The 13,998-nt window shown below is 41.6% G+C and overlaps 1 protein-coding gene across 1 annotated transcript; it reads right to left on the bottom strand.

The window, feature by feature from the left end:
* Nucleotides 1-3,571: 3,571 nt before the first annotated feature.
* Nucleotides 3,572-9,130, bottom strand: C5H11orf58 (chromosome 5 C11orf58 homolog). The gene is made up of 5 exons (XM_030275446.4): nucleotides 8,983-9,130; nucleotides 8,726-8,806; nucleotides 7,467-7,527; nucleotides 5,838-5,947; nucleotides 3,572-5,087 (listed from the first exon to the last, which is right to left on the bottom strand). The coding sequence occupies exons 1-5, from the start codon at nucleotides 9,040-9,042 to the stop codon at nucleotides 4,881-4,883; spliced, it is 519 nt and encodes a 172-aa protein (XP_030131306.3). The 5' UTR covers nucleotides 9,043-9,130; the 3' UTR covers nucleotides 3,572-4,880.
* Between the last annotated feature and the right edge of the window lie 4,868 nt (nucleotides 9,131-13,998).

Genomic DNA, 13,998 nt, shown 5'->3' with positions numbered 1-13,998 from the left:
TGTATGTCTGTGGATATTTTAAAGTGTTTGCTTGTGCTGCGTGTGTCTGTGTGCCCATGTACTGTGTGGTTATAAAAAGAACAAAGCCATGCACAAGAAAAACATGAAAAAATTGCTATATTTTCCACACCTGTTTAAGATTCCCATTGGTTATTTGGCTGTATTCAAAAGGCTAAGATTTTTATTGCTCTACTAGCAAAAGCAACCTTTCTTCATAGTGGAGCAGTACAAAGAAAGAGCACAAAAAATCCCCACATCACAGTGCCTGAAATTCTGTTTGAACAACTGTATTGATTGGGTCTGACCCCTTTACATTTTTTTTCCCATTATTTGAAAAGGTGCATCTAACTGCAGCTGAATTGAACCAACCGCAATGAACTTTCTATGAAAACTTCTTGAGATATTTCTTTAGTTCAAAGCTCTGGAATTTTAAAGAGCATTTTTAATACAAGTCTGTTGAGGTATCCTGTGCAACAACCACACTTGGAATGTTAAACTACAGGTAAATGTATGAGGGAGGTAAGATTATAAAAGCTGCTGTGAAATTGCTGGGAGATGGTGGAATAACTTCAAGTGCTAATTATAAAGTAAATAAAACCAGAAAGTATTGAATATGTGTAAAAAGTGGGTGCATATAGCAAGTAGAGCACCGTTGACTTGTTATTTACAAGTCAGTGCTCCTGGTTGCCTTACATAGAGTGGAAAACAGCCTCCAGAGTAAACAGAATTAGCATTTTTGGAGTGGCTGTTGGTGAAATTGTGTTACCAGATGTAAACTTGAAAAACAATGATGTTTTCTTGAATCCTCTTACCAGGAGCTGTAGCATGAGGAAGGGCTAAAAGAAGGAAGAGATTAAGAAATCAAAGGTGAGTAGTGAGATTGTAGAAAATCATGGCAGAGATGTATCTGCAAGCAAGGTGTAAGTAAGAGGCTGAAGTTGAGGGTGGAGAGCAGCCTGGTGGTGGGAAACAAGAGGTAGTAAAAAGATGCAAAGAGTTCAAATGCATCAACTTGGAAAGCAGCAAAATGCTTCAATGAAAGGACTCGGCCTCAATTGTAGTGGAGAAGGTAAGAAGGAATAGCTGGGAAATGAGAAAGTTTCATGTCCCGGTACAAAAAAATACCTCGTGAAAGAGTTAAACAAGGGAGTGGGATGTTTGTGGTAGTAGTGGATAAAGGCGAATTAATGGTGACTTCAGGGTAGTGTTTTGATAGCATGACAGTTGTCTTTCCTATTGCCAGTTGCTGTGCTTTGTTCCTAGACAGCATCTGAAGTTCTTTTCAGTCTTGCCTTTTAATTTTTCTCCAGTGGATCCTCATATGGTCACCATAAATGGTACTGGTTTGGATAGATAGCACAAACTGTAAGTGTGAGCTCCTTCTGCACCTGCACATCAAAATTAACACAACTTGGGTTAAATCACCAAGTATTGTGTTTCTTTAATGCTGTGCAAAAACTAAGGGAACTCGCTTCCCATCATGATGCTGTACACCTCTTGCACTAAGATATTTTTCTCAGGAAATGTGCAGAGGTGACAGGCTTAAAAGCAAACAAAACCAGCTTTTGCTCTGTCCCTTCAGTTGAGGGTATCTTGACACATGTCCCTTCTCTTAATCCCCTGACAGCTTCCAAGAGACTTATGCAAAGAGCCGTGCCAGGCTTTGATTATGAGATGTTGCACTGCCACTTATTCTCTTTGTCTCCTGCAGTTTACAGAGGCAGCTTCAGTGCATAATTTAATCCCTGTACTGGGGACTGTAGCAAATCCATGGAGATTTCTACCGTCCTCTCTGGCATCAGAACAACATGTGCATATCGCCTTTGATGTGAATTCCCCAACCAGAGCCTTAGAGGGACCTATAGCTTTGAAGCTGGCCTATAAATTGTGCTTTCAGGAATCAAGTTGTCAGCCTCCTCTTCAGGAAGAAAGGGAGAGTAAACTGCAAAGCAGTTGCAAGAAACTACAGGGCAACTTCCAGATGTGGTTTCCTTGGCCTTGGAGAATTCCTGTAGGATGTTGAGAATCCCTTTTTACCTGGCTTAGAAGCACCCTCTGTGGTGACTGCCAGACCTGTGGGCACTGGGGCTGTGGTGGAGCTCACCTGGAGGGCTTCCTGGTTCCAGGGCAGATGGAAGGGGAACAGGCACACCAGTGCATTTGACCTTGTTTTGGGTGTTTTCAGTCTTCCAGACCCAAGTGCTGAGAATGCACCTGTATTGAGCTTTGTGCAAGTGAATTTTCAGTGGTTTAGAAACACATGAAAACTTACCAGATGTGATGGTTGTTCTGTGATGACCCTCTGTGGCCTAACTTCAGTCCTTCCCTGAGGTGTAGGAGAACAGGCAGACTTCTGCCTTTCTATTGAGATGGAAATTAACTGGTCCTTGAGTTGAGGAATTTCAGTGGGTAAGTCTTGTTTTAATAGACAAATGCAATTTCCCTTATTAATCAGTGTCTGCTTATGTGTTCTGCTGTCATCTCTGGGAGCTCCTTCCATACCAACCTGAAAAAGGAAAGGGCTGGCTGGAGTCAGCCAAGACACGGACTTTGGTTTTTCCTGTGTTGACTGTCTCCAATGAGCTGAAACCATCAGGCTCTATCCATGCCACTACTGCTGATACTGTTGTAGCAAATGTTGCTAAGACTCTTGAATTGAAACATTCACTGCACAAACTGAGCTAAATCAGTCTTTCATGGTACATAGGGAGAAGCTTATGCTGCTTCACAGATCAGTATCAGATCTTAGTATGTTTATAAATGTTAGGCAGAAACAGACAAGACTGTGTAGAATAACTCTTCCTATTTTGAGCAGGTGAGTCTTAGGTAAGCATCAAAGATGTTACCCCATATCTCATCAGATGTTCATATTTGGTGTTCTGCTTTTGGGAGATGGAAGTTCTGCTGATTCTTTTTTTTTTCCAGTCAGAGCTGTATCTAGAATAGTTTAATTTCAGTTTATTTTTTATCTTTGTGTGTTCTATTTATTTATAACTGAAACTGATGGCCTAATCAGGGAGGCAAGAGGCTGAGTGAAAGAGCCCCCTCATTTTGTCTGTCAGCAGAGAGCTGTGCAGGGCTGGCCAGCTGGATCTGCTTTTCCTGGGTGTTTCCAGATCCCAGTGTGAATCTCTGCGGGCTGCATGCTGGTGGGAGAGCTCAGAGAGCAGCGCTGCTGGGACAGAGAAGGTAGAGAGATGAGTGGCAGCCACAGCTAAAGGATTTCAAGTGAAATGCTGGTTCAAGTTCAGTTCAGTGTCTAACCAGGAACACTTGGGTCTATTAGGAAAGTAATCAGCTGATTTCTTAGGGAGGCATCTCACTCTTTCCTAGAGATAGAGCAGCTTTCCTAAGTCTAATGGTGAGGTTCTCTCTTCACAATACACAAGCTACTTAAATTTTTTCCCTATATATTAGAAGCTTGCATTATTGGGAAAACAAATCTACGCAAGTCTAGTACAAATGATTGACCATTAGTGGCTGCTGGAACATTGTTCTTGAAATTGAATGAGTGGAAGAGCTTGTATTAAATGCACATGTAGTAAAACACAGTAATCAAAATCTACACTCGTTTTCTATTTACAATATTACTTTTATTTTTTTCATACTTATTCCAAGTCCTCCCCCAATAGCTGATGCTGCAATGTTTACATTCAACTAGGCAATGATAGTACAAACTGCTGCTTTCCTTCAGCCAACTGGCTTGGAAATGTTTTCTGCACATCAGGAATTGAACACGGAACCAGTTTCCAGGAGCACGCAGAGTGTCCCCTGGAACACTGCTGTGGAGGTACCACAGGTACAGGGCCATGTCCTGTTCTCCCAGCCACGAGAGGCAGGTGATCTGTCTGACGTACTAAGAGGAAAAGAAGTCTAAAAAGCTCTGATATTTTATTCATTACATTAATGCAATGACTTTGCAGAGGAATGGATGTGTTTAATTCTTGCTGGGAGGAGTTGCTGAACTCCTGGCTTTCTAGGCATATCAGCTTGACTTGTGCTAATTGACTCAGACCTCCAAGTGATGCATGTACAGGGAGAAACGGAAGAAGGGCTTGCATACTTAACTTTTTATTCTGTATTTTAAAAAAGCTAAAATGATTTGTATATCCTTTTCATTATCAAAGTATACTTTCTCTTTCAAAGTAAACTGGTTTCTCTGGGAGATGTTATTTTTAATAACAGCTCAGTGCTCTAGCCAGGAACCAGGAATTCAAAAAATCACTCTTTTCTACTGAAAGGTAGAAACAACTACAGCTTCTCCCCTTCGTTAAAAAAGAAAGCCAAAGAAGCAATTAGAGCCTTCTGTTGTATTACGCTTTTCTAAAACATATTCTCTATGCAACTGCTGTAGGACTTCAGATGGATACTGTGATCAATGCTGTCACAAAAGTGAGCAATTTCTCCTCAGCCCTGCCAACACGAGCATCTATAGACAAAATCATTGTTTAAAGCTCTAGTACATCACAGAATGCTGATATTGGTATTTTACAACTAATGCAACATCACGTAATTCACATGTAATCTTAACAGTCAAAAATTCAAGACTGGGGTACTAACTGAATAAACCACTAACATGAAGCTTCCTTATCTGGCATGGAATAAGGGAAGGGATAGTTTAGATAACATTGTAAAGATTGGGCAGGAACAAAACAAATTTATTTCTCTATCCAGGATTTTATACACTTTACAAAAACCAGTAATATCACTGTGCCCATAAAAATGTTATCCATGGCAACAGAAAGCAAATACTACTTTTTGTCATCTAACAGGGTCTTTTTAAAATCAAAATACAAAGATCTGTGCTGTAGCAGTCCTCCACTTTGCACTGTAACAATAAGGCTTACTGTACTTTAAATACAAAGCTGTTACATCTGCAGTTATGAACCACTGGCCTTCACAAACATCATTTTATAGTTGCTTTTTGCTTCTTTTTTGTTTTCTGGAACCTCAGCTTCATCATGTTTTTCAGTAGCTTGTAGCTCCTCTGCAGACTCCTCTTGCTCTGAATCAGAGCCACTTTCAGAATCCTCTGAACTCTCATCAGAGGAGTGTCCACCTGCCTCTTCTTGCTCATCTTCCTGAAACTGTAAGTTCAGATTATGAGAGAAAGAAAATATTATTTCCTGGCAAATCCATTGCAGCCTTTAAAGTTTCCCGGTGAGATTGTTTCGCTTAATGGCTCCTTTCATTTTGGTACTAAAATGGGCCATGTTGCTAAACAGAGACCTGGAAGACACAAATTAATAGACAGAAAGCAACTCCCTGAAGTGGTTAATCATGCCAGCTGTGATATGCATGGATTCATCAGCCACTGGTTTATTTAGTTACAGCAGAAATCCTAAAGACACCATTCAGTGAGTCTGAAGTTCCAGATCACATCAGTTCAGTAGTTCCAGTATTGACACTGGAATATTTGTTACAGAGTGTGACACAGTGGAACTACAGGCTACTAACCATCAAGAATTCACGTTTGTGACTGACCTCTGAAAGGACACTTGGCAAACTGCAGCATGAGGAATGCTGAAGTAATCCAGTGATACTGCTAACAACAATGCAGAGGGTTATCCTGCCTAATTATGTATTCCTCAGCAACACCCTGATTTAATAGATTTGTCACTTTGTGCCCTAATCAGTTTTGACTGCTCTGGAGCAGAAGTCTTCACTTCTCAGAACAACGAGAAGCATCACTCAAACAGCATCACAAACAGCAGCCAAGTGGCTGCAATAAGTTTGTCCTTTAACCTAAACCTTGGAAGTCTGCTTGGATTTTTAAACCTAGTACCACCTTGTCTTACTGAAGTGAAAGCCAAATCATTCAGAAGTGAATCGAGTACCTCACTGAAGCCAAGCCCGCAGTGGCGCCGGTTCCGCCCCGACATGGTGCTGTCCATGCTCTGCTGGTACTGAGACTCCAACTCCTCGTTCATTTTCTTGTCTTCTTCCCCTGCATTGTCCAGGGTACTTTGGTTATGGTTATTCAAATTAACAAAGACACCAAATTACAGGAAGTCACATTTTCAAAGGCAAGAAGTTTAAATGCAACCATTCTAAACTAGGATCCAGTATCACTGCATACAAACCAGCAAATTTTAAAGCAACAGTACCAAGGGTGCAAGCAGGACAACTTTGATACAAAGAGGGCTGGGAAGTTCCTGAGACCTGGTGCATTCCAGAGTTGCACTATGCAGTGTTATGTTCTACAGAACAAGGTAAATGTAATCAGTGTGAGTTCTCTGTGCTTCCAGCCAATACTGCAACATGCCCCAGCAAGGAGAAACTTTGTGACCTTCACTACATAACACGGGATTACTGTGATTAAATCATCCCTCAGATATAGCATCATGCCTTGGGACAATAGCACCAGTCCTGTTTATGGACCTGTATCTGAAACTGTTTCATGCATCCCAAATTACAAGGAGCAGTTACTACAGTTCTGTGTTTTTCCATCCTTAGCAATTAGCAGAAAAACTAATTTTCATGAGCTACTCCTATAGCCCCTTTATTTACTTGAGTAAGTGGTCTAAAACAGATAAGGATCCTACGTACTTGGAAAAGGCAGGAATCTCTAATTCTCCCCAGGAGGCCTACAACACTAGCTTTTAATTTCTATCTCTGTGAAGCTGAAAGGTTGTATTGCAAGTCCACATTTCCTCATTTAGAAATTAGAGCTGTATGTTATTGTAAAAGGACAAGAACTATATGTTGGACAAAGAAGTGTTAAAACCCCCAGCTTTTTAACTTTTTGCTATTAACAAACGAGTACTGATTCTTTATGACTTCAAGGGGAAGCATCACTTCCTTTCTAGAAATTCAGGTATGCAGGAGTGATTCTCAGTCTCTGTAAGCTAACAGTAGCAGCACTTGGAACCTCAGGCTTATTTTGGGCCATAGATAATTTTTCATCACATGAAAAATGATCAGTGGAGTACATCAGGGAAAGCTTCCTGGAATATAAGAGAAAGTTTTCTGGAATGGTGACAGCTGCTATTCCACAAGGCTTTATCAAGGCTTCTCTCAGGCAGTGCAGTCCAACCCAGCTTGGTTGTACTTCGACTCTCCAAGAAAGCACAGTAAGGAGTTACCATGGTCTTACAAGACATGCAATTACTGTTGATTGCCTTGATCTTGCAGATGACCTTGCAGACCTCATTGTTTTAGGACAGAGATCTTTCTATTCAATAGGTAACCAGCTCAGGGAGAAATCAACCCCTGTTCTTTTCTGTGTACATAGTCTGGATATCCTGGCATGTACTGGACTTTAAAAGGCAAGTGAGGGCAGTCAGAGAAACCATTCGTCAGTAATCTAACAGAAATAAAGAACTTCTACAACTCCACAGCCTGACCCATGTTCAGCTGCAGCCATGAATCCTGAAATCCCTCCCTGCCATATCTACCAGAGCACTGGAATGTTCCTAAATAAGGGTTAGACTTCCAACTTTGTATCAGCTGTTGGATAAACTGACCTGTCCTGAAGTGAGAGGTTGATCTGTGGTCTCCGATAACAAGGCGGCCAGTATGTTCTTTCTAAAAGAAAAGGCAGTTTGTTTTGGAGCTTTAGGGTGCACTGACAGCTCTGCCAACATCATGGACATCTTGAATGGAAAAGGTTTGCTGTGAAACCCTGCTACCCAACTGTAGGACTGGAAGTTTTCCTAGCTAACAGCTGCTGCCTCTAGGTGAGCTTGTTCCATCTTTCTTTTGCTGAATTTTCTGAAAAAGAAACCCCAAGTACTACACACTCTTTGCTCTTCCCAGACCCCAAAGATGGTTCTATTACACTCTGTTTCTTGCCACTGATACAAAAATTACACAACACAATGCTAGACAGATGTGTATTCAGGTTCTGATCATTTACCCTTTCTCTGACACTCTGCAACAGTTCAGGCTATGCATCTTAGGACGATCCCACTTTCAGACTGGTCATGCTGTCAGGTAAGACCTTCACAGTGATGATTAATTTATTGGCTCAGTAGTTGCTCATTAGCAAATGTGTCCCAATAGGCAAGAACTGGCATTACACAGCAAGCAGCATTAAGTACCCAAGCAGACATTCAGATTAGTGGTAGTGAGATGCTTTAATGGGGCACTGTATCCCTATCCACTACAAAGTCCTAACTTTTACCTCTTTAATGCAGTTAGCTATTTTAGCTTACAAAATGACTCTATTCAAGCAAAATAAGTTGCTACAGATAAAAATGGTTTTTTTCTGCAATACTAAATCAACACTTTATACATGAAAAAAATCATTATTACATTTAACAAGTCTTGCAGCATTTTTTGCAGCAGGCATAATAGAAATTTAGTTTTAGAGTATTTTCTCTTTAAAAATATTCCCTAGGTTTACTACTTTAGTGGTTTAGTCTATCGCCTAACACTCTTTTAAAAGCTCTTCCAGCGACAGAGAAATTTACATACTTAGTACGAAGGTTTGTTAATCTGCAACAAGGCCTGTCTCTCGGAAGCGTCAACAAGTAATTTTACGAAAGCAGTTAAGGCGCGGGGTGGGGATGAAGCTGCGGCGCAGGACTCGACAACTTCCGAGCGCCGTTTTGTGTAACGCGGCTGCTGACACAACAGCACAACCCAAACCCTCCTAAAGGACAGCCCCAGAGCCCGGCAGCGCTGGGCTGCTGTCGCTTGGCTCAGATCGCCCCGCAGAACCCCGCGCCCCGGTCCCGGTGCCCGCCCGGCGCGGGGGTGGCGGGCAGCGGGGCGGCCTCACCTTGGCGGCGCCCATCAGCCGCAGGAACTTCTGCTTCCGCTCCTCGTTGCCGAGGTCCGCCGCCTCCCAGCTACTGGAGCCCTGCGGGAGCACACGCTCACAGCGCCCGCCCGCCCGCCCCGAGCGGCCCCGCCGCAGCCCGCCCGGCCGGCCGCGGCCCGCCCGCGTCCCGCCGGGGGCTCCGCCGCCCGGCCGCGGCCCCGCCGCCGCCCTCCGTCCCCTCCCTCCGCGCCGCCGCCCCGCGCCCGCCCGGTTACATCGGGGGAGGCCGCTCGCTTGAGGCCGTGGTGGCTCTGGGACTCCCTGGCGGAGCTCATGGCCGCGGCTGGGTGACCGGGCCGCGCCGCCGCCTTCCTGCCGGAGCCGCTCCCTCCCTCAGGGGCGGGCGCGGGGCGCGCCGGGACCGGTAGTTCCGGGCGGGCGGCGGCGGCGCGGCGCGGGCGGGCGGGGAACTACGTGTCCCAGAGGCCTCCGCGGCCGTGACGGCTGGGCCGGGGCGGGCGCCGGCACTTCCCGGCGATTCCCGGCGCTTCCCGGCGCTTCCCGGCGCTTCGGAGCGGGGATGGCGGAGAGGGGATTCGGCTCGCTTCAGTGCCCGCCGGTCCCGGTTGGTGTGCCCGCGTGGAGCTCGGTGTGCGGAGCTGCCGGAGTTCCCATTGAGCCCTCAGCGCCTCTGGCTGTTTGCCGCCACTGGTGTTCCGTCACCCCCACACGTGTGCGGAACGCAAATCCCACAAATGTATCGTGTCTCACAGGCGGGTGCCGAGAAGGTGATGCCAGAGTCTTCACAGATGTGCAGGACGAGGAGCAATGGCCATAAACAAGAAGTTCCCCTTCAACATGAGCAGAAATTTCCTTACACTGAGGCTGGCAGAGCACTGGAACAGGCTGCCCAGGGAATCTCCACCTCTGGAAACATTCAAAACAAATAATTGCCTTTTTTTTTTTTTTTTTTTTTTTTGTCCTGGTAAAGAGCTAGTGTCTTAATTAGATTTTTTTTTTTTTTTAAATCACATTACATCCATTCCAACCCAAACTATGACTATGAGATTTTATATCGTATGAAATATGCTATGTAGAATATAATTATTTTCAACGTCTGTTTATATGGAATAGCACTAGGATATTGATGTTTTATTTCATGTTCGAGTTACTGCTATGCTTGAGTGTGCAAAACCAATCAGAAAGGCACAGTTGGTACATTTGCTTTCTACAGCCTCTGCAGTTCTTGTTTAAAAATGATAAAAGAGCAGAAACAATAATCTGAGAGAATCGTATATTTGCATCTTTAACCTCATTTCATGTATTTAAATGTACTGGCTAATATAGAGACTCTAGTAATAGATTAATTTAAATTTTAGCACTTAAAAATTATTTCTGACAAAAGGAGTAAAACTACAAAGAAACCCCTGAAAATGACATTACTTTGTAAAAGAAAAACTCGATTTTTTAGTAGTATCTAGCAGCCTTTTTAGTCTATTTAACTTAATAGGAATTGTAGTAGTCTAATACCAGTGAAACTGTATCTTTCTATTTTTTTTAAGATTACTTCTTATTAGTGTTTCTGTACTATTATGCCTAAAGACCTGTATCTCAATTAAAAAAAAAAAAAAAGTGTTAAATTTTAACTTCACGGCTATATTGCCCTTGTGGGACAAACAGAGAACTTTTGTCTTTGAAAAAAAAGGTGTAAAAAATCAGACTGCTCAAATCAGTTATTATAACGGTGTCTTAGTTGTGGCTTATTGTTAAGGTCAAATCTTTTTTGGGACAACTGAAATGAACTAATGTTTATGTGTCCAGCTAATGGTTTGTTAATTTTGTTTTGGTTTGCATCATGAATAATGATGATATTTTAGTGAGAGGCTTTTACAATTTTTTTCCCCCTTAGTTTATTGCTCCCTTGTTTAAAATACTCTGTATTTGCAGGGAAGAGGTACATAACCAACAAAGACATACTAAACATTAAATGGCAGCCACCTACCTATGGGATCACTTAAAAATGGAGTAATCTGAATGCTAGCAAAAATGTGGATTCTAGTAGTAGAATAATTCTGTAAAGGTTTTGCTTATCTTCCTGCCGATATTACAGATATGTCTGAGTATGTGTGACTCATGAGCTTTATATAATTCCAGTAACACTAATGAGTGATAAGAAAGGAGTTCTGAAAATCCTGTCATGCTGGGATTCAGTGTTGTATTTGCTGTATTCTTTTGAGCAACAGAGAAATGTCATTATTCTCAGAACAAGGGACACTGAGTTTCTGAGAAGAAACATGTCTTCTCCAATCTCTGAGACTGTTCTGAAATACAAACAAATCAATAGGTAAGGATTCTGGGAAATATTTGTGAGAGTTTTCCACTGTTTTGACACAGTCTCTCTGAAGACACTGTCCTGAAGTTAACATTCAATTTACAGGAGCTGAGGTTTTGTCATGAAGCACAAACTGGCTGTGACGCAGAAACAGAACCACAAGCAGATGCGTAGAGGGAGGAAAAATGAGGTTTCTTTTTGGACATTAACAGAGGCAATAAGGTAAGAGTGAGATGAGCTGAAATGACAAGTAAGGTAACAGAATTATTTGCTGTCAGGTACAATTATCCCCTTAGACTTTTCAATGTATTGCTGCTGCTGTGGTGAGCTGCAGTCTGTGGATGAGAACCATCCATGATCCATGTGAGTGCAGGGTAGGTACACACTTGAATGAGAAGCTTCCAAGCTTTGAAGCTCAGCAATCTGCATTATAAAAAAATTCAGGCAGGCAAAACCATATCAAGGGAAAAAAAAAAAAAAAAAAAAAAAAAAAAGGAAGATCTGGAATTAAGTGAAAACAATTAGATGGACTGGCACAAGGTGAAGTGCAGTGAAATGAACTGAAACTTGCAGAAATGATATTCACTGAAATAATGAGATCTCATTTCCTTTCATGGAAAGGGACAGGGGTGGGAAAGTTGAGGCCTAACTAGATCTTGTGGAAGCAGTTTCATGAGTGAAGATCCTGATATAAATTCTTCACAATTATGCTTTATTTAATTGGGTTTTAGCTTTTTCTGTAGAGGTAGGGTAGAATAAAGTAGAACCAGATCTGACAGCCAAAATAATTTGTCGTGGTATAATGTGGTAAGGATGTCTTTGCCATGCAGAGATTGACTGAGCTGCAATAATAAAACTATCACATAGTGACCAAGATAGTGGTCAGCCCTGGCTTGGAGGCCACGGATAGAGGGTTGAATCTTCCCCTGGTTGGTCCTGACACCACTCAAGATTAAGTGGCTTTTGGCAAATGATCTCGCTTTTCTGATTTATCTGTGAAATTAGGATAATATATCTGCATGCCAGCATTAAGAATTAATTATCAGTTGCAGAGTGTGTGTTCAAAGCAAAGTATAAGTGCTAAATATTAGCTGTAGAGTAATTGTAGCTGTAGAGTAATTGGACTACTGTAATTTATAATATGCTCACTGACATTGGCTTATAAAACAGTATCAACCTCTTCTCAAGTGCTGTAGAATGTTTAATTGTTACTAATGAACTTCTGATACTCAAAGTAGCTATCACCATGAGGCAGGGAATGCTGCCAGTACCTGTCTGTGAGAAAGCTTAACAAGGAAATGAATGCCTTTTTTTTAGCTTGGAAAAATCCAACTATGTACACATACACCTACTTTAAGTGCACAGTTGAAATTATATTTTTTTAGACAAAAAGCTTTATTTTATATCAAATAGAAACATGACATTACCCTACATTTTTGTCTCTTTCAGCCTACTTAAGCTGAAATGCTTCCTGTTTTCTGAGCAGCTTTGCTTACTGCAATATATGGAGGGTGCCACAGAGAAGAGGGGAAAATATTCTGTATATGACTGAAAGTGAGAAAAGAAACTTTTACTGAAATCTGACTTGCCTAGCCCACTTATTCAATGCATTTTAGTGACTCTGTCTGCCAAAAGTTCAATTCCAGCCTCTTGTTTTCTTTTAAGGGGTTGGGAAGAAGGAGGCACAAGCTGAGAGCAAACAAAGAGATGTCAACAGAAGGATTGCTGACAAGGGAGCATCAGTTGAGTGAAGGCAGTTGTAGCTGTTAACATTTAAAAAGCCCTTTTGAAAACTAACAAAATAAAGGATAGAGAGGTCCTCATCCTGAAATGGCTTTTATATTTCTGAACCTGTTGTAAAAGCTTTTTTAGAACACTTCCCATCTAAACCCAAAGCAGCTTCTATCATAAACAAGACAGACAGCACATCAATACAAAGACTGTCTTCACTTACTTTTATTTCTGGACTAGCAGAAAAGGCCATTATTCAATACCACAGAAAAAAAGTATTGTTGCCCCAGTTTAACAAAGAAAGAAAACAAAGAATGGAAAGATAATGTCCTTGAACCTAGGACTGTGCAGGCTTCTAGTAGCCCTGCATGTATTAGGCTTCTACAAATATTTTTTTTAATTCCCGTTTTTTAATACCATAAAAGGTATGTTAAGAAGCTTTGTTTTGGTACAGTCCTAGTGCAGACAGTTCCCAGATATTTTATAATAGATAAATGTAGATAATAGATGATAGATCTATTATTATAGATATAATATCAGTGTAGCCAGGCAAGGCCAACAATGTATCTCTTACTTGGAATTGATGTGAACCAGCTACCCCAAAATAAGGAAATAGAGTGGCTTGCTTTCTTAAGATTTTACATTGCATTAAACTGACCAGGCCTCTTCACTTACCACTGTAAAGTGATAGAATACCATACCTGAGTAAAAATCAATTTTATTACAATGAAGATACAGCTTTATATATCTCACTTCTTTCCTTCTTTTTCTTTTGTGCTTGCTAGCACATAAAAGCCCCAGTAAAGAAAGGACATTTCACAGAAAGTATCTGCCAAGTTCAATTATTCTACTGTGAGTCTGAATGAGGGGAAGGTCTTCAGTATTACTAAAATGAATTGTGTTTGTTTAGAGTGGAAGCTCTGTAGATCCTTCCTTGGGTATATCTTCTCTTTCCTTTGGTATACTGTTTCATCCATCTGTAGTAAATATGAATACTTTAAGGAAAATACAGTTTTAACATTTTTATCTGTTTGTCTTGATGAATTTATCTTAGGAGTAATTTGAAGACAGTGTGAACAAACCACTGCTTTGTGTGAACAAAACACTGCTTAGTGAGTTGCACTCTGCTGGAAAAGGTTGAACAACATTAACATTGTCCTTTTTTGAGTCTCACAGCACTGTGTAGGCCAAAGTCTTTGAAGTCTGCTGAAAATAGTCTGTAAACAGA

The sequence above is a fragment of the Taeniopygia guttata genome, chromosome 5, assembly GCF_048771995.1.
Source record: "Taeniopygia guttata chromosome 5, bTaeGut7.mat, whole genome shotgun sequence".
In the NCBI taxonomy this organism is placed as follows: domain Eukaryota; kingdom Metazoa; phylum Chordata; class Aves; order Passeriformes; family Estrildidae; genus Taeniopygia; species Taeniopygia guttata.
Note: the sequence above shows the minus strand (reverse complement) of the source record. Positions and strands in the feature narration are given on the sequence as shown.